At 49.0% G+C, this 18,266-nt stretch overlaps 1 protein-coding gene across 1 annotated transcript in view; it reads right to left on the bottom strand.

Annotated features, from left to right (window-relative positions):
* Positions 1-18,266, bottom strand: part of LOC110512606 (low-density lipoprotein receptor-related protein 6) — a 100,009-nt gene that overhangs the window by 74,222 nt on the left and 7,521 nt on the right. Inside the window, exon 3 of the mRNA XM_036956765.1 lies at positions 3,262-3,459. Coding sequence (XP_036812660.1) covers positions 3,262-3,459 — 198 coding nt within the window. The remainder of the gene's footprint in view (positions 1-3,261; positions 3,460-18,266) is intronic.

Raw genomic sequence — 18,266 nt, 5'->3', positions numbered from 1 at the left:
ACACCTGTTGTATTCAGCATTTCACTGTAAGGTCTACTACACCTGTTGTATTCAGCATTTCACTGTGAGGTCTACTACACCTGTTGTATTCAGCATTTCACTGTAAGGTCTACTACACCTGTTGTATTCAGCATTTCACTGTGAGGTCTACTACACCTGTTGTATTCAGCATTTCACTGTAAGGTCTACTACACCTGTTGTATTCAGCATTTCACTGTGAGGTCTACTACACCTGTTGTATTCAGCATTTCACTGTGAGGTCTACTACACCTGTTGTATTCAGCATTTCACTGTGAGGTCTACTACACCTGTTGTATTCGGCATTTCACTGTAATGTCTACTACACCTGTTGCATTCAGCATTTCACTGTGAGGTCTACTACACCTGTTGTATTCAGCATTTCACTGTGAGGTCTACTACACCTGTTGTATTCAGCATTTCACTGTAAGGTCTACTACACCTGTTGTATTCAGCATTTCACTGTGAGGTCTACTACACCTGTTGTATTCAGCATTTCACTGTGAGGTCTACTACACCTGTTGTATTCAGCATTTCACTGTGAGGTCTACTACACCTGTTGTATTCGGCATTTCACTGTAATGTCTACTACACCTGTTGCATTCAGCATTTCACTGTGAGGTCTACTACACCTGTTGTATTCAGCATTTCACTGTAAGGTCTACTACACCTGTTGTATTCAGCATTTCACTGTGAGGTCTACTACACCTGTTGTATTCAGCATTTCACTGTAAGGTCTACTACACCTGTTGTATTCAGCATTTCACTGTGAGGTCTACTACACCTGTTGTATTCAGCATTTCACTGTGAGGTCTACTACACCTGTTGTATTCAGCATTTCACTGTGAGGTCTACTACACCTGTTGTATTCAGCATTTCACTGTAAGGTCTACTACACCTGTTGTATTCAGCATTTCACTGTGAGGTCTACTACACCTGTTGTATTCAGCATTTCACTGTGAGGTCTACTACACCTGTTGTATTCAGCATTTCACTGTGAGGTCTACTACACCTGTTGTATTCGGCATTTCACTGTAATGTCTACTACACCTGTTGCATTCAGCATTTCACTGTGAGGTCTACTACACCTGTTGTATTCAGCATTTCACTGTGAGGTCTACTACACCTGTTGTATTCAACATTTCACTGTAAGGTCTACTACACCTGTTGTATTCGGCATTTCACTGTAATGTCTACTACACCTGTTGCATTCAGCATTTCACTGTGAGGTCTACTACACCTGTTGTATTCAGCATTTCACTGTGAGGTCTACTACACCTGTTGTATTCAGCATTTCACTGTAAGGTCTACTACACCTGTTGTATTCAGCATTTCACTGTGAGGTCTACTACACCTGTTGTATTCAGCATTTCACTGTGAGGTCTACTACACCTGTTGTATTCAGCATTTCACTGTGAGGTCTACTACACCTGTTGTATTCGGCATTTCACTGTAATGTCTACTACACCTGTTGCATTCAGCATTTCACTGTGAGGTCTACTACACCTGTTGTATTCAGCATTTCACTGTAATGTCTACTACACCTGTTGTATTCAGCATTTCACTGTAAGGTCTACTACACCTGTTGTATTCAGCATTTCACTGTGAGGTCTACTACACCTGTTGTATTCAGCATTTCACTGTGAGGTCTACTACACCTGTTGCATTCAGCATTTCACTGTGAGGTCTACTACACCTGTTGTATTCAGCATTTCACTGTGAGGTCTACTACACCGGTTGTATTCAGCATTTCACTGTAAGGTCTACTACACCTGTTGTATTCAGCATTTCACTGTGAGGTCTACTACACCTGTTGTATTCAGCATTTCACTGTGAGGTCTACTACACCTGTTGTATTCAGCATTTCACTGTGAGGTCTACTACACCTGTTGTATTCGGCATTTCACTGTAATGTCTACTACACCTGTTGCATTCAGCATTTCACTGTGAGGTCTACTACACCTGTTGTATTCAGCATTTCACTGTAAGGTCTACTACACCTGTTGTATTCAGCATTTCACTGTGAGGTCTACTACACCTGTTGTATTCAGCATTTCACTGTGAGGTCTACTACACCTGTTGCATTCAGCATTTCACTGTGAGGTCTACTACACCTGTTGTATTCAGCATTTCACTGTGAGGTCTACTACACCTGTTGCATTCAGCATTTCACTGTGAGGTCTACTACACCTGTTGTATTCAGCATTTCACTGTAAGGTCTACTACACCTGTTGTATTCAGCATTTCACTGTGAGGTCTACTACACCTGTTGTATTCAGCATTTCACTGTAAGGTCTACTACACCTGTTGTATTCAGCATGTCACTGGGAGGTCTACTACACCTGTTGTATTCGGCACACTTGACAAATCAACTTTGATTTGAATAAAACACATATGTCTTGATTCCATCAGTAGTCACACCCCTGAGTCCATACATGTTAAGAGTCCCCTTGGACAGTGATTACAGCAGTGAGGCATTCTGGGTAATTTTCTAAGAGCTTTGCACACCTGGACAATATTTGTATATTATATATATTTTTTAACTCTTCAAGTTCTGTCAAGTTGGTTGTTGATCTTTGCGGCCATGTTCAAGTCTCGCCGCAGATTCAAGTCACTTGAACTAATCAGGAACATCTGATTTCATCTGAACACATCCACTGTATATGTGACCTTTTTAAATCATTATAAACAATAAACAACAAACAATAACATATTCCAAGAAAAGGTTCAACCCTTCCTGGTAAACGCAGTAATACATTGAGACGTCGTCACGTTTTGGTTGATAAACAGCTTCAATACACCGATACAGATATGATACAAATAACTAATATTCATATGCTGTATTTTCTAGTCAACAAAACTTGAAATGAAAGGCTTGAAAAGACAGTATTTTATTATGCTACATTATATATATATATATATATTTAGAAAGCAGAAGATTTTACCACCCTGTAAAAATGACCCAAAGACACTTCAGCTTTTAATTTTTAAATTAAAATTTAGTTTAAAAAAAAATGTCTGCCAACATTATTCCACTGACGTTATGCGGTAATGACTAAAATATACAATTTAATCCATTTTAAATTCAGGCTGTAAGACAACAAAATGTGGATCCGTTGTCTCTGTAGACACTCGGTATACGGCAGTAAAAGTAGCCTGGTTACTCATCTGAAATATTACTTCCTGCTTTTATTACGCTGGAACCAAAATGAGAGTTTCTGATTGGTTGGTTGATTACTGTACCTCCCAGTGCCGTCCAGATTGGAGCGATGTATGAAGTTGAACTTGGCGTCAGCCCAGTACAGTTTCTCCTGGCTGTAGTCCAGCGTGAGACCGTTGGGCCAGTAGATCTCCTTGTCAATGATCATGGCTCTGTTGGTACCGTCCATCCCCGCTCGCTCAATCTTAGGAACCTCGCCCCAGTCCGTCCAGTACATGTACCTGCAGACAGAGAGAGGAACATATTGGTAAAGTTACCACCAACTCTAACCCGTAACTCAGTCCGTGTGTCAGTAGTGATTTATAAACAGCTACTACAGCATGTCTTAAAGTTGTTCAGGTGTTTTGTCTCATAACTGGTAACGCACAAAGAAACAGGAATCCTAACGTTATAGTGACCAGGCTGCTCAACCAACCCCAGCAGGACAACCAACCCCAGTAGGACAACCAACCCCGGCAGAACCCCAGGCTGCTCAACCAACCCCAGCAGAACCCCAGGCTGCTCAACCAACCCCAGCAGAACCCCAGGCTGCTCAACCAACCCCAGCAGGACCCCAGGCTGCTCAACCAACCCCTGCAGAACCACAGGCTGCTCAACCAACCCCAGCCTGCTCAACCAACCCCAGCCTGCTCAACCAACCCCAGCCTGCTCAACCAACCCCAGCCTGCTCAACCAACCCCAGCCTGCTCAACCAACCCCAGCAGGACCACAGGCAGCTCAACCAACCCCAGCCTGCTCAACCAACCCCAGCCTGCTCAACCAACCCCAGCAGGACTACAGGCAGCTCAACCAACCCCAGTAGGACCACAGGCAGAACAACCAACCCCAGTATGACCCCAGGCTGCTCAACCAACCCCAGGCAGGACAACCAACCCCAGTAGGACCACAGGCAGAACAACCAACCCCAGTAGGACCCCAGGCAGAACAACCAACCCCAGGAGGACCGTAGGCAGCTCAACCAACCCCAGCTGGACCCCGGGCAGCTCAACCGACCCCAGCAGGACAACCAACCCCAGCAGGACCTCAGGCAGCTCAACCAACCCCAGCAGAACCCCAGGCAGAACAACCAACCCCAGTAGGACCCCAGGCTGAACAACCAACCCCAGTAGGACCCCAGGCTGAACAACCAACCCCAGTAGGACCCCAGGCTGAACAACCAACCCCAGCAGAACCCCAGGCAGAACAACCAACCCCAGCAGGACCTCAGGCAGAACAACCAACCCCAGGCAGAACAACCAACCCCAGCAGGACCCCAGGCAGAACAACCAACCCCAGCAGGACCCCAGGCTGAACAACCAACCCCAGGCAGAACAACCAACCCCAGGCAGAACAACCAACCCCAGGCAGAACAACCAACCCCAGGCAGAACAACCAACCCCAGCAGGACCCCAGGCTGAACAACCAACCCCAGTAGGACCCCAGGCTGAACAACCAACCCCCGTAGGACCCCACCAGGCAGAACAACCAACCCCAGTAGGACCCCACCAGGCAGAACAACCAACCCCAGCAGGACCTCAGGCAGAACCAACCAACCCCAGGCAGCTCAACCAACCCCAGCAGGACCCCAGGCAGAACAACCAACCCCAGTAGGACCCCAGGCAGCTCAACCAACCCCAGCAGGACCTCAGGCAGAACAGAGGACCTCTCTGTGCAGAATAACTCCTCTAGAGGGAGGACTCAGGGTCCCACCAGAACAACTGGAAGTCTCCATAGGTTCACTCCTCTTATGTGGACAGACGGGTCCTTTCATGGATTTATATCCAATAACGTCTATCTGTGTCGGCCTAGAATTATCCAGACCGACACTGTACTGAAGTGGCTGTCTGAGGCATCCATCTAAAAAACACAGACATGTCACGTCTCAAGTGGCCTATACATAGACTACACACGGATTCTACTGTTGCCAGGTAACCAATGAGCACCAACAACACAGGACGACAGAAGCAAGTCAAACATGGTCACAGAAACATCAATGTCAGTTTGGAAATGCTCAACGTGCAAAACCTCTAGACAGGATGCGTTTAGACTACAAACCAACCGGAGAACATTGGAAATGCTCAACGTGCAAAACATCTAGACAGAATGTGTTTAGACTACAAACCAACCGGAGAACATTGACAAATGGGTGTTGAGCGTTGGTACATTCAACAGTTAATTCCACCCTCTGACACAGTCAGACCAGAGTGCTCAGATCGCCAGAGCAAATTTACGAAAGCACACAAACGACTAAACTAAGCTATGAATGATGGGAATAACCAAGTCTATCTACGTTGGGTAGTTAGGTGGCAAAAGTAAATATACTGGCAAGTTGGATGTATTAGTTACCTACTATAACGTTAGTTCGTTACCAACATACCGCTCTAACGATATGCTATGTGGATCTTTTCATTATTTTTTTACCTTTATGTAACTAGGCAAGTCAGTTAAGAACTAATTCTTATTTTCAATGACGGCCTAGAAACAGTGGGTTAACTGCCTCGTTCAGGGGCAGAACGACAGATATGTACCTTGTCAGCTCGGGGATATGAACTTGCAACCTTTCAGTTACTCGTCCAACGCTCTAACCACTAGGCTACGCTGCCATCTTAAGGACATCGTAGCTAACAAATTGTCAGCCAACATAACGTGCAACGCAACTTATTTAAAAAAGGCATTACTTTATTACATTGCTCAACATTTATCATGATTAGTTAAAACAAAGACCTTGAATCCTTCAATCGGACTACGGCAGCATATTTATCCTCCATTGTCTTCCAATCTGAAAACGTTGTGAAGCCACGCCTGTTTTCTGAAGAATTGCATTATGGGCCCAAACAGCACAGAAAGAGTGTCCACTGCTTGTGTACTTTGTATTTTGGAGGGTGTAGTACGACATCCTGGAACGTTTGGTTTACCAACTATATCCATACGACAACCAATAACAAAACCATATACTCAATTTACCTCACAATTAGTACTGTTAGTACGAGTACTGAACACAGCTCAGGTCTAGGTAGAGTTAGTATGAGTATTGAACACAGCTCAGGTCTAGGTACAGTTCGTATGAGTATTGAACACAGCTCAGGTCTGAGTATTGAACACAGCTCAGGTCTAGGTAGAGTTAATATGAGTATTGAACACAGCTTAGGTCTGTGTATTGAACACAGCTCAGGTCTAGGTACAGTTCGTATGAGTATTGAACACAGCTCAGGTCTAGGTACGGTTACTATGAGTATTGAACACAGCTCAGGTCTGAGAATTGAACACAGCTCAGGTCTAGGTACGGTTACTATGAGTATTGAACACAGCTCAGGTCTGAGAATTGAACACAGCTCAGGTCTGAGAATTGAACACAGCTCAGGTCTGAGAATTGAACACAGCTCAGGTCTGAGTATTGAACACAGCTCAGGTCTGAGTATTGAACACAGCTCAGGTCTGAGTATTGAACACAGCTCAGGTCTGAGTATTGAACACAACTCAGGTCTGAGTATTGAACACAACTCAGGTCTGAGTATTGAACACAACTCAGGTCTGGGTACAGTTAGTATGAGTATTGAACACAGCTCAGGTCTGAGAATTGAACACAGCTCAGGACTGAGAATTGAACACAGCTCAGGTCTAGGTATAGTTAGTATGAGTATTGAACACAGCTCAGGTCTAGGTACTCCAGACTATTTCCATAACTACAAAACAGTTGTTACTGACTGTGTGCAAATATGAGTTGTGAATAAATCTGTGTTGATTCTAAAGTCCTGGGGGGTTAATATAGGCGTAGTGTGTAGCCGTAGCAGGCCCAGGCAGCGAGGCCAGGCTGAATCTGTAGCTCCAGGCAGCGAGGCCAGGCCAAATCTGTAGCTCCAGGGCCAGGCAGCGAGGCCAGGCCGAATCTGTAGCTCCAGGGCTAGGCAGCGAGGCCAGGCTGAATCTGTAGCTCCAGGCAGCGAGGCCAGGCCAAATCTGTAGCTCCGGGGCCAGGCAGCGAGGCCAGGCTGAATCTGTAGCTCCAGGCTGCGAGGCCAGGCTGAATCTGTAGCTCCAGGGCCAGGCAGCGAGGCCAGGCCGAATCTGTAGCTCCAGGGCTAGGCAGCGAGGCCAGGCTGAATCTGTAGCTCCAGGCAGCGAGGCCAGGCCAAATCTGTAGCTCCGGGGCCAGGCAGCGAGGCCAGGCTGAATCTGTAGCTCCAGGCAGCGAGGCCAGGCTGAATCTGTAGCTCCAGGCAGCGAGGCCAGGCTGAATCTGTAGCTCCAGGCAGCGAGGCCAGGCCGAATCTGTAGCTCCAGGCAGCGAGGCCAGGGTGAATCTGTAGCTCCAGGCAGCGAGGCCAGGGTGAATCTGTAGCTCCAGGCAGCGAGGCCAGGCCGAATCTGTAGCTCCAGGCAGCGAGGCCAGGCCGAATCTGTAGCTCCAGGCAGCGAGGCCAGACTGAATCTGTAGCTCCAGGCAGCGAGGCCAGGCCGAATCTGTAGCTCCAGGCAGCGAGGCCAGGCTGAATCTGTAGCTCCAGGCTGCGACGCCAGGCTGAATCTGTAGCTCCAGGCAGCGAGGCCGGGCCGAATCTGTAGCTCCGGGCAGCGAGGCCAGGCTGAATCTGTAGCTCCAGGCAGCGAGGCCAGGCTGAATCTGTAGCTCCAGGCAGCGAGGCCAGGCTGAATCTGTAGCTCCAGGCAGCGAGGCCAGGCTGAATCTGTAGCTCCAGGGCCAGGCAGCGAGGCCAGGCCGAATCTGTAGCTCCAGGGCCAGGCAGCGAGGCCAGGCCAAATCTGTAGCTCCAGGCAGCGAGGCCAGGCTGAATCTGTAGCTCCAGGCAGCGAGGCCAGGCTGAATCTGTAGCTCCAGGGCCAGGCAGCGAGGCCAGGCTGAATCTGTAGCTCCAGGCAGCGAGGTCAGGCTGAATCTGTAGCTCCAGGGCCAGGCAGGCCAGGCTGAATCTGTAGCTCCAGGCAGCGAGGCCAGGCTGAATCTGTAGCTCCAGGCAGCGACGCCAGGCTGAATCTGTAGCCACACTCCTTCCACAGAGTGGATCAAACAGGCGGCACACATGTGAGCCAGACACCCACCGACACCCATTAACACACACTATAACAACAAGCGCCTGTTGGAATCCAGCTCAGTCTCTTACCCCCCTCATTTTTTACAGGGAAGACGCAGAGCCGAGCCGACACACACAGGGCCAGACCCCCCCCCCCCCCCAAACACACTGCATGCCAACATGGCTTGGCTGTTACCCTGTGTAAATAGCTGCCAGTAACTTAGAAGATAAAGGACTCCAATACCTCCCTCTGGCAGGCCATGGAGAGAGGAAAGCCGCAAAGAGAGGAGAGGGGGGGGGGGGTCATTACGTGTAGTCTGGCCCAGGAGTGTGAAGGTGAACGGAAAGGCTCTGGAGCAACGAACCGCCCTTGCTGTCTCGCCTGGCCGGTTCCCCTCTCCACTGGGATTCTCTGCCTCTAACCCTATTACAGGGGCTGAGTCACTGGCTTACTAGGGCTCTTTCATACCGTCCCTAGGAGGGGTGCGTCACTTGAGTGGGTTGAGTCACTGATGTGATCTTCCTGTCTGGGTTGGCGCCCCCCCTTGGGTTGTGCCGTGGCGGAGATCTTTCTGGGCTATACTCGGCCTTGTCTCAGGATGGTAAGTTGGTGGTTGAAGATATCCCTCTAGTGGTGTGGGGGCTGTGCTTTGTCAAAGTGGGTGGGGTTATATCTATATCCTTCCTGTTTGGCCCTGTCCGGGGGTGTCCTCGGATGGGGCCACAGTGTCTCCTGACCCCTCCTGTCTCAGCCTCCAGTATTTATGCTGCAGTAGTTTATGTGTCGGGGGGCTAGGGTCAGTTTGTTATATCTGGAGTACTTCTCCTGTCCTATTCGGTGTCCTGTGTGAATTTAAGTGTGCTCTCTCTAATTCTCTCTCTTGTAGGAGGAAGAGGACCTGAGCCCTAGGACCATGCCTCAGGACTACCTGACATGATGACTCCTTGCTGTCCCCAGTCCACCTGGCCGCGCTGCTGCTCCAGTTCTGCCTTATTATTATTCGACCATGCTGGTCATTTATGAACATTTGAACATCTTGGCCATGTTCTGTTATAATCTCCACCCGGCACAGCCAGAAGAGGACTGGCCACCCCTCTCTAGGTTTCTTCCTAGGTTTTGGCCTTTCTAGGGAGTTTTTCCTAGCCACTGTGCTTCTACACCTGCATTGCTTGCTGTTTGGGGTTTTAGGCTGGGTTTCTGTACAGCACTTTGAGATATCAGCTGATGTACAAAGGGTTATATAAATACATTTGATTTGATTTGATTTGACTAGGGGCCATTACCATCAGCTAACGGACGACTAGGGGCCATTACCCTCAGCTAACGGACGACTAGGGGCCATTACCCTCAGCTAACGGACGACTAGGTGCCATTACCCTCAGCTAACGGACGACTAGGTGCCATTACCCTCAGCTATAGGGTGACTAGGGGCCATGTTTTTAATGGGGGGGGGGGGGGGGGGGGGGTGGTGATGGGCTACACGTGTTACCTGAGGAGATAGTAGGCTTCAGCTGAGAGGGGGTGAGGGGTGTATGGGAGCTCAGGCCAGCCCACCAGTATGGTCCAGCATCCACAGTATCAGATTCCTCTTGAAGCCTTTGTCTGGCTTCACTCTCGGGTTACCCATAGGTTCACCTGGTCAGCCCAGCACAGTAACACTAGTCCCCTCCAGTCTCCACAGCCTCGCCGTGACCCTCCTGGGAGAATCAAACTGCCCTCAGTCACATCCTGAGGGCTTCCAAAGAGACCTGAGCCCAGTAACTAGCCTAAACTAATAGTTCACATTCATTAGACTACTGCTGCCACCCCCACCTATTTAGGTGAAACTGGATCCCATGCACCCCCCCCAGTCTATATACTACCAATCAGTCTGCCAGTCTTTTTGCCAGTCTATTTACTACCAATCAGTCTGCCAGTCTTTTTGCCAGTCTATTTACTACCAATCAGTCTGCCAGTCTTTTTGCCAGTCTATTTACTACCAATCAGTCTGCCAGTCTTTTTGCCAGTCTATTTACTACCAATCAGTCTGCCAGTCTTTTTGCCAGTCTATTTACTACCAATCAGTCTGCCAGTCTTTTTGCCAGTCTATTTACTACCAATCAGTCTGCCAGTCCTTTTGACAGTCTATTTACGACCAATCAGTCTGCCAGTCTATTTACTACAAATCAGTCTGCCAGTCCTTTCGACAGTATTTCAATGTGAAGGAGGTTTGAAGTGACCGAAAAGCATCAGAAAGGTATTGGGAAGAAGACTCAGGCTCTCATGTTGTCTGATCTTGTGGGTAGAAAACAAGGACATCAGTGATGTTGTTTCCCCCAGTCTGATTTACTGCCTGGTCTTATCCACTCTGTTCTAATGAGTCCTGTGTGGCCTTGTAGAGTCTTATCTTTCAGTGGCGGGGTCAGAATATTTTGTAGCTTAAAAACAGATCAAAAGATGGAGCCACACTTGTTGGAAGAAAACAGAAACCAACTGTTTAATAAAACCCTTTAGTTGGGGAAACCCTGGCGTAAAGCAAGGCCAACATCAACGGCCCAAACACAGCCTGGACAACGCCCCAAACACAGCCCGGACATCGCCCCAAACACAGCCCGGACACCGCCCCAAACACAGCCCGGACACCGCCCCAAACACCAGCCCGGACACCGCCCCGGACACCGCCCCAAACACAGCCCGGACACCGCCCCAAACACAGCCCGGACACCGCCCCAAACACAGCCCGGACACCGCCCCAAACACAGCCCGGACACCGCCCCAAACACAGCCCGGACACCGCCCCAAACACAGCCCGGACACCGCCCCAAACACAGCCCGGACACCGCCCCAAACACAGCCCGGACACCGCCCCAAACACAGCCCGGACACCGCCCCAAACACAGCCCGGACACCGCCCCAAACACAGCCCGGACACCGCCCCAAACACAGCCCGGACACCGCCCCAAACACAGCCCCGGACACCGCCCCAAACACAGCCCCGGACAGCGCCCCAAACACAGCCCCGGACAGCGCCCCAAACACAGCCTGGACACCGCCCCAAACACAGCCTGGACACCGCCCCAAACACAGCCTGGACACCGCCCCAAACACAGCCTGGACACCGCCCCAAACACAGCCTGGACACCGCCCCAAACACAGCCTGGACACCACCCTAAATACTGCCTGGACAACACAGGATGGTCCAGATCCTACCAATATAACACCCTAAATACAGCCTAGACAACACAGGATGGTCCAGATCCTACCAAAATAACACCCTAAATACAGGATGGTCCAGATCCTACCAATATAACCCCCTAAATACAGGATGGTCCAGATCCTACCAATATAACACCCTAAATACAGCCTGGACAACACAGGATGGTCCAGATCCTACCAATATAACACCCTAAAAACAGGATGGTCCAGATCCTACCAATATAACACCCTAAATACAGCCTGGACAACACAGGATGATCCAGATCCTACCAATATAACACCCTAAATACAGGATGGTCCAGATCCTACCAATATAACACCCTAAATACAGGATGGTCCAGATCCTACCAATATAACACCCTAAATACAGCCTGGACAATACAGGATTGTCCAGATCCTACCAATATAACACCCTAAATACAGGATTGTCCAGATCCTACCAATATAACACCCTAAATACAGGATGGCCCATATCCTACCAATATAACACCGTACTCTGGAAGAATTGGCCCGCCAAGCGCATTGATGTAGTTGAAGTCGGAAGTTTACATACATTTAAACTCAGTTTCAGAATTCCTGACATTTAAATCTTAGTAAAAATTCCCCGTCTTTGGTAAGTTAGCATCACCACTTTTATTTAAAGAATGTGAAATGTCATAATAATAGTAGAGAGAAGGAGTTATTTCAGCTTTTATTTATATCATCACATTCCCAGTGGGTCAGAAGTTTACATATACTAATTGAGTGTTTAGTAGCATTGCCTTTAAATTGTTTAACTTGGGTCAAACGTTTTGTGTAGCCTTCCACAATTAAGTTGGGTGAATTTTGGCCCCATTCCTCCTGACGGAGCTGGTGTAACTGAGTCAGGTTTGTAGGCCTCCTTGCTTGCATACACTTTTTCAGATCTGCCCACACATTTTCTATGGGATTGAGGTCAGGGCTTTGTGATGGCCACTCCAATACCTTGACTTTGTTGTCCTTAAGCCATTTTTCCACAACTTTGGACGTATGCTTGGGGTCATTGTCCATTTGGAAGACCCATTTAAGACCAAGCTTTAACTTCCTGACTGATGTCTTGAGATGTTGCTTCAATATATACACATCATTTTCTTGCCTCACGATGACATCTATTTTGTGAAGTGCACCAGTCCCTCCTGCAGCAAAGCACCCCCACAGCATGATGCTGCCACCCCCATGCTTCACAGTTGGGATGGTGTTCTTCGGCTTGCAAGCCTCCCTTTTTCCTCCAAAGCATAACGATGGTCATTATGGCCAAACAGTTCTATTCTTGTTTCATCAGACCAGAGGACATTTCTCCAAAAAGTACGATCTTTGTCCGGATATCCGCAGTGGCTTCTTCCTTGCTGAGCGGCTTTTCAGGTTATGTCGATATAGGACTCCTTTTACTGTGGATATAGATATTTTTGTACCTGTTGCCTGCAGCATCTTCACAAGGTCTTTTGCTGTTGTTCTGGGATTGATTTGCACATTTCGCACCAAAGTACGTTCATCTCTAGGAGACAGAATGCGTTCCTGAGCGGTATGACGGCTGCGTGGTCCCATGGTGTTTATACTTGCATACTATTGTTTGTACAGATGAACGTGGTACCTTCAGGCGTTTGGAAATTGCTCCCAAGGATGAACCAGACTTGTGGAGGTCTACAATTTTTTAGGCTGATTTCTTTAGATTTTCCCATGATGTCAAGCAAAGAGGCACTGGGTTTGAAGGTAGGCCTTGAAATACATACACAGGTACACCTCCAACTGACTCAAATGATGTCAATTAGCCTATCAGAAGCTTCTAAAGCCATGACATCATTTTCTGGAATTTTCCAAGCTGTTTAAAGGCACAGTCAACAAAGTGAATGTAAACTTCTGACCCACTGGAATTGTGATACAGTGAATTATAAGTGAAATGATCTGTCTGTAAACTATTTTTGCGTCATGCAAAGTAGATGTCCTAACCCACTTGCCAAAACTGTAGTTTGTTAACAAGAAATGTGTGGAGAGGTTGAAAAACAAGTTAACGACTCCAACCTCAGTGTATGTAAACTTCCGACTTCAACTGCAGCTCATGTCAGCTGAACAAAGACAATTTGAGTTTGAGATTTGGCAAGCAGCCAGTTCAAAATGGAAACTATTTGACACACCTAACTGTATGTGACAGAGATGGTGTATGTCCCAGCTGGCTAGCCTAACTACTGAAGGAGACAAACCTATTATATCCACTCACCAGAGAGCACAGACTGGTGAAACGTCAACAAAGTGTCAACTGACCAGTACAGAGTAAACAAACAGTGTCCACTGACCAGTACAGAGTAAACAAACAGTGTCAACAGCCGTGTCCACTGACCAGTACAGAGTAAACAAAGTGTCAACAGCCGTGTCCACTGACCAGTACAGAGTAAACAAACAGTGTCAACAGCCGTGCCCATTGACCAGTACAGAGTAAACAAACAGTGTCCACTGACCAGTACAGAGTAAACAAACAGTGTCCACTGACCAGTACAGAGTAAACAAACAGTGTCCACTGACCAGTACAGAGTAAACAAACAGTGTCCACTGACCAGTACAGAGTAAACAAACAGTGTCCACTGACCAGTACAGAGTAAACAAACAGTGTCCACTGACCAGTACAGAGTAAACAAACAGTGTCAACAGCCGTGTCCATTGACCAGTACAGAGTAAACAAAGTGTCAACAGCCGTGTCCACTGACCAGTACAGAGTAAACAAAGTGTCAACAGCCCTCACATCACCATTAACACAGCATCTAGCTGTGGGTCCTGGTCGTTCTACTGTCTCAGCCCTCACGTCACCATTAACACAGCATCTAGCTGTGGGTCCTGGTCGTTCAACCGTATCAGACCTCACGTCACCATTAACACAGCATCTAGCTGTGGGTCCTGGTCGTTCTACTGTATCAGCCCTCACGTCACCATTAACACAGCATCTAGCTGTGAGTCCTGCTCGTTCTACTGTATCAGCCCTCACGTCACCATTAACACAGCATCTAGCTGTGGGTCCTGGTCGTTCTACTGTATCAGCCCTCACGTCACCATTAACACAGCATCTAGCTGTGGGTCCTGGTCGTTCTACTGTATCAGCCCCCAAGTCACCATTAACACAGCATCTAGCTGTGAGTCCTGGTCGTTCTACTGTATCAGCCCTCACATCACCATTAACACAGCATCTAGCTGTGGGTCCTGGTCGTTCTACTGTATCAGCCCTCACATCACCATTAACACAGCATCTAGCTGTGGGTCCTGGTCGTTCTACTGTATCAGCCCCCACGTCACCATTAACACTGCATCTAGATGTGGGTCCTGGTAGAGGTTGTTCTACTGTATCAGCCCTCACGTCACCATTAACACAGCATCTAGCTGTGGGTCCTGGTCGTTCTACTGTATCAGCCCCCACGTCACCATTAACACAGCATCTAGCTGTGGGTCCTGGTCGTTCTACTGTCTCAGCCCTCACGTCACCATTAACACAGCATCTAGCTGTGGGTCCTGGTCGTTCTACTGTATCAGCCCCCACGTCACCATTAACACAGCATCTAGCTGTGGGCCCTGGTCGTTCTACTGTATCAGCCCCCAAGTCACCATTAACACAGCATCTAGCTGTGGGTCCTGGTCGTTCTACTGTATCAGCCCCCACGTCACCATTAACACAGCATCTAGCTGTGGGTCCTGGTCGTTCTACTGTATCAGCCCCCACGTCACCATTAACACAGCATCTAGCTGTGGGTCCTGGTCGTTCTACTGTATCAGCCCTCACGTCACCATTAACACAGCATCTAGCTGTGGGTCCTGGTAGAGGCAGTTCTACTGTATCAGTGGGGTCAGTAAAGAGGCATCACGGTTCTCCCCAAATAATGTAAGAGTCTCTGAGTCCAAAGGGGGACACAGCACCACCTTGTAAAATAAAATCCTGCAGACAGACACACTCTCTCACACAGGTCCCTGAACCTCCAACCTGTACTGTCCCCTAACGTTCCAGTATCCTCCAACCTGCACTGTCCCCTAACGTTCCAGTATTCTCCAACCTGTACTGTCCCCTAACGTTCTAGTCTCCTCCAGCCTGTACTGTCCCCTAACGTTCTAGTATCCTCCAGCCTGTACTGTCCCCTAACGTTCTAGTATCCTCCAGCCTGTACTGTCCCCTAACGTTCTAGTATCCTCCAGCCTGTACTGTCCCCTAAAGTTCCAGTATCCTCCAGCCTGTACTGTCCCCTAACGTTCCAGTATCCTCCAACCTGCACTGTCCCCTAACGTTCCAGTATTCTCCAACCTGTACTGTCCCCTAACGTTCTAGTCTCCTCCAGCCTGTACTGTCCCCTAACGTTCTAGTATCCTCCAGCCTGTACTGTCCCCTAACGTTCTAGTATCCTCCAGCCTGTACTGTCCCCTAACGTTCTAGTATCCTCCAGCTTGTACTGTCCCCTAACGTCCCAGTATCCTCCAACCTGTACTGTCCCCTAACGTTCTAGTATCCTCCAGCCTGTCCCGTACCCTAACGTTCTAGTATCCTCCAGCCTGTCTCGTACCCTAACGTTCTAGTATCCTCCAGCCTGTCCCCTAACGTTCTAGTATCCTCCAGCCTGTACTGTCCCCTAAAGTTCCAGTATCCTCCAGCCTGTACTGTCCCCTAACGTCCCAGTATCCTCCAACCTGTACTGTCCCCTAACGTTCTAGTATCCTCCAGCCTTTCCCCTAACGTTCTAGTATCCTCCAGCCTTTACTGTCCCCTTACGTTCTAGTATCCTCCAGCCTGTCCCGTACCCTAACGTTCTAGTATCCTCCAGCCTGTCCCGTACCCTAACGTTCTAGTATCCTCCAGCCTGTCCCCTAACGTTCTAGTATCCTCCAGCCTGTACTGTCCCCTAACGTTCTAGTACCCTCCAGCATGTACTGTCCCCTAATGTTCTAGTATCCTCCAGCCTGTACTGTCCCCTAACGTTCTAGTATCCTCCAGCCTGCACTGTCCCCTAACGTTCTAGTATCCTCCAGCCTGCACTGTCCCCTAACGTTCTAGTATCCACCAGCCTGCACTGTCCCCTAATGTTCTAGTATCCTCCAGCCTGCACTGTCCCCTAACGTTCTAGTATCCTCCAGCCTGTACTGTCCCCTAACGTTCTAGTATCCTCCAGCCTGTCCACTAACATTCTAGTATCCTCCAGCCTGTCCCCTAATGTTCTAGTATCCTCCAGCCTGTACTGTCCCCTAACGTTCTAGTATCCTCCAGCCTGTACTGTCCCCTAACGTTCTGGTATCCTCCAGCCTGTACTGTCCCCTAACGTTCTAGTATCCTCCAGCCTGTACTGTCCCCTAACGTTCTAGTATCCTCCAGCCTGCAATGTCCCCTAACGTTCTAGTATCCTCCAGCCTGCACTGTCCCCTAACGTTCCAGTATCCTCCAGCCTGCACTGTCCCCTAACGTTCTAGTATCCTCCAGCCTGTACTGTCCCCTAACGTTCTAGTATCCTCCAGCCTGTCCCCTAACGTTCTAGTATCCTCCAGCCTGTCCCCTAACGTTCTAGTATCCTCCAGCCTGTCCCCTAACGTTCTAGTACCCTCCAGCATGTACTGTCCCCTAATGTTCTAGTATCCTCCAGCCTGTACTGTCCCCTAACGTTCTAGTATCCTCCAGCCTGCACTGTCCCCTAACGTTCTAGTATCCTCCAGCCTGCACTGTCCCCTAACGTTCTAGTATCCTCCAGCCTGCACTGTCCCCTAATGTTCTAGTATCCTCCAGCCTGCACTGTCCCCTAACGTTCTAGTATCCTCCAGCCTGTACTGTCCCCTAACGTTCTGGTATCCTCCAGCCTGTACTGTCCCCTAACGTTCTAGTATCCTCCAGCCTGTACTGTCCCCTAACGTTCTAGTATCCTCCAGCCTGCAATGTCCCCTAACGTTCTAGTATCCTCCAGCCTGCACTGTCCCCTAACGTTCCAGTATCCTCCAGCCTGCACTGTCCCCTAACGTTCCAGTATCCTCCAGCCTGCACTGTCCCCTAACGTTCTAGTATCCTCCAGCCTGTACTGTCCCCTAACGTTCTAGTATCCTCCAGCCTGTCCCCTAACGTTATAGTATCCTCCAGCCTGTCCCCTAACGTTCTAGTATCCTCCAGCCTGTCCCCTAACGTTCTAGTATCCTCCAGCCTGTCCCCTAACGTTCTAGTATCCTCCAGCCTGTCCCCTAACGTTCTAGCATCCTCCAGCCTGTCCCCTAACGTTCTAGTATCCTCCAGCCTGTAGTCCCCTAACGTTCCAGTATCCTCCAGCCTGTACTGTCCCCTAACGTTCCAGTATCCTCCAGCCTGTACTGTCCCCTAACGTTCCAGTATCCTCCAGCCTGCACTGTCCCCTAACGTTCTAGTATCCTCCAGCCTGCACTGTCCCCTAACATTCTAGTATCCTCCAGCCTGCACTGTCCCCTAACGTTCCAGTATCCTCCAGCCTGCACTGTCCCCTAACGTTATAGTATCCTCCAGCCTGTACTGTCCCCTAACGTTCTAGTATCCTCCAGCCTGTCCTGTCCCCTAACGTTCTAGTATCCTCCAGCCTGTCCCCTAACGTTCTAGTATCCTCCAGCCGGTCCCCTAACGTTCTAGTATCCTCCAGCCTGTCCCCTAACGTTCTAGTATCCTCCAGCCTGTACTGTCCCCTAACGTTCCAGTATCCTCCAGCCTGTACTGTCCCCTAACGTTCCAGTATCCTCCAGCCTGTACTGTCCCCTAACGTTCCAGTATCCTCCAGCCTGCACTGTCCCCTAACGTTCCAGTATCCTCCAGCCTGCACTGTCCCCTAACGTTCTAGTATCC

The sequence above is a fragment of the Oncorhynchus mykiss genome, chromosome 21, assembly GCF_013265735.2.
Source record: "Oncorhynchus mykiss isolate Arlee chromosome 21, USDA_OmykA_1.1, whole genome shotgun sequence".
In the NCBI taxonomy this organism is placed as follows: Eukaryota; Metazoa; Chordata; class Actinopteri; order Salmoniformes; family Salmonidae; genus Oncorhynchus; species Oncorhynchus mykiss.
This window is presented reverse-complemented; position numbering and strand designations above follow the sequence as displayed.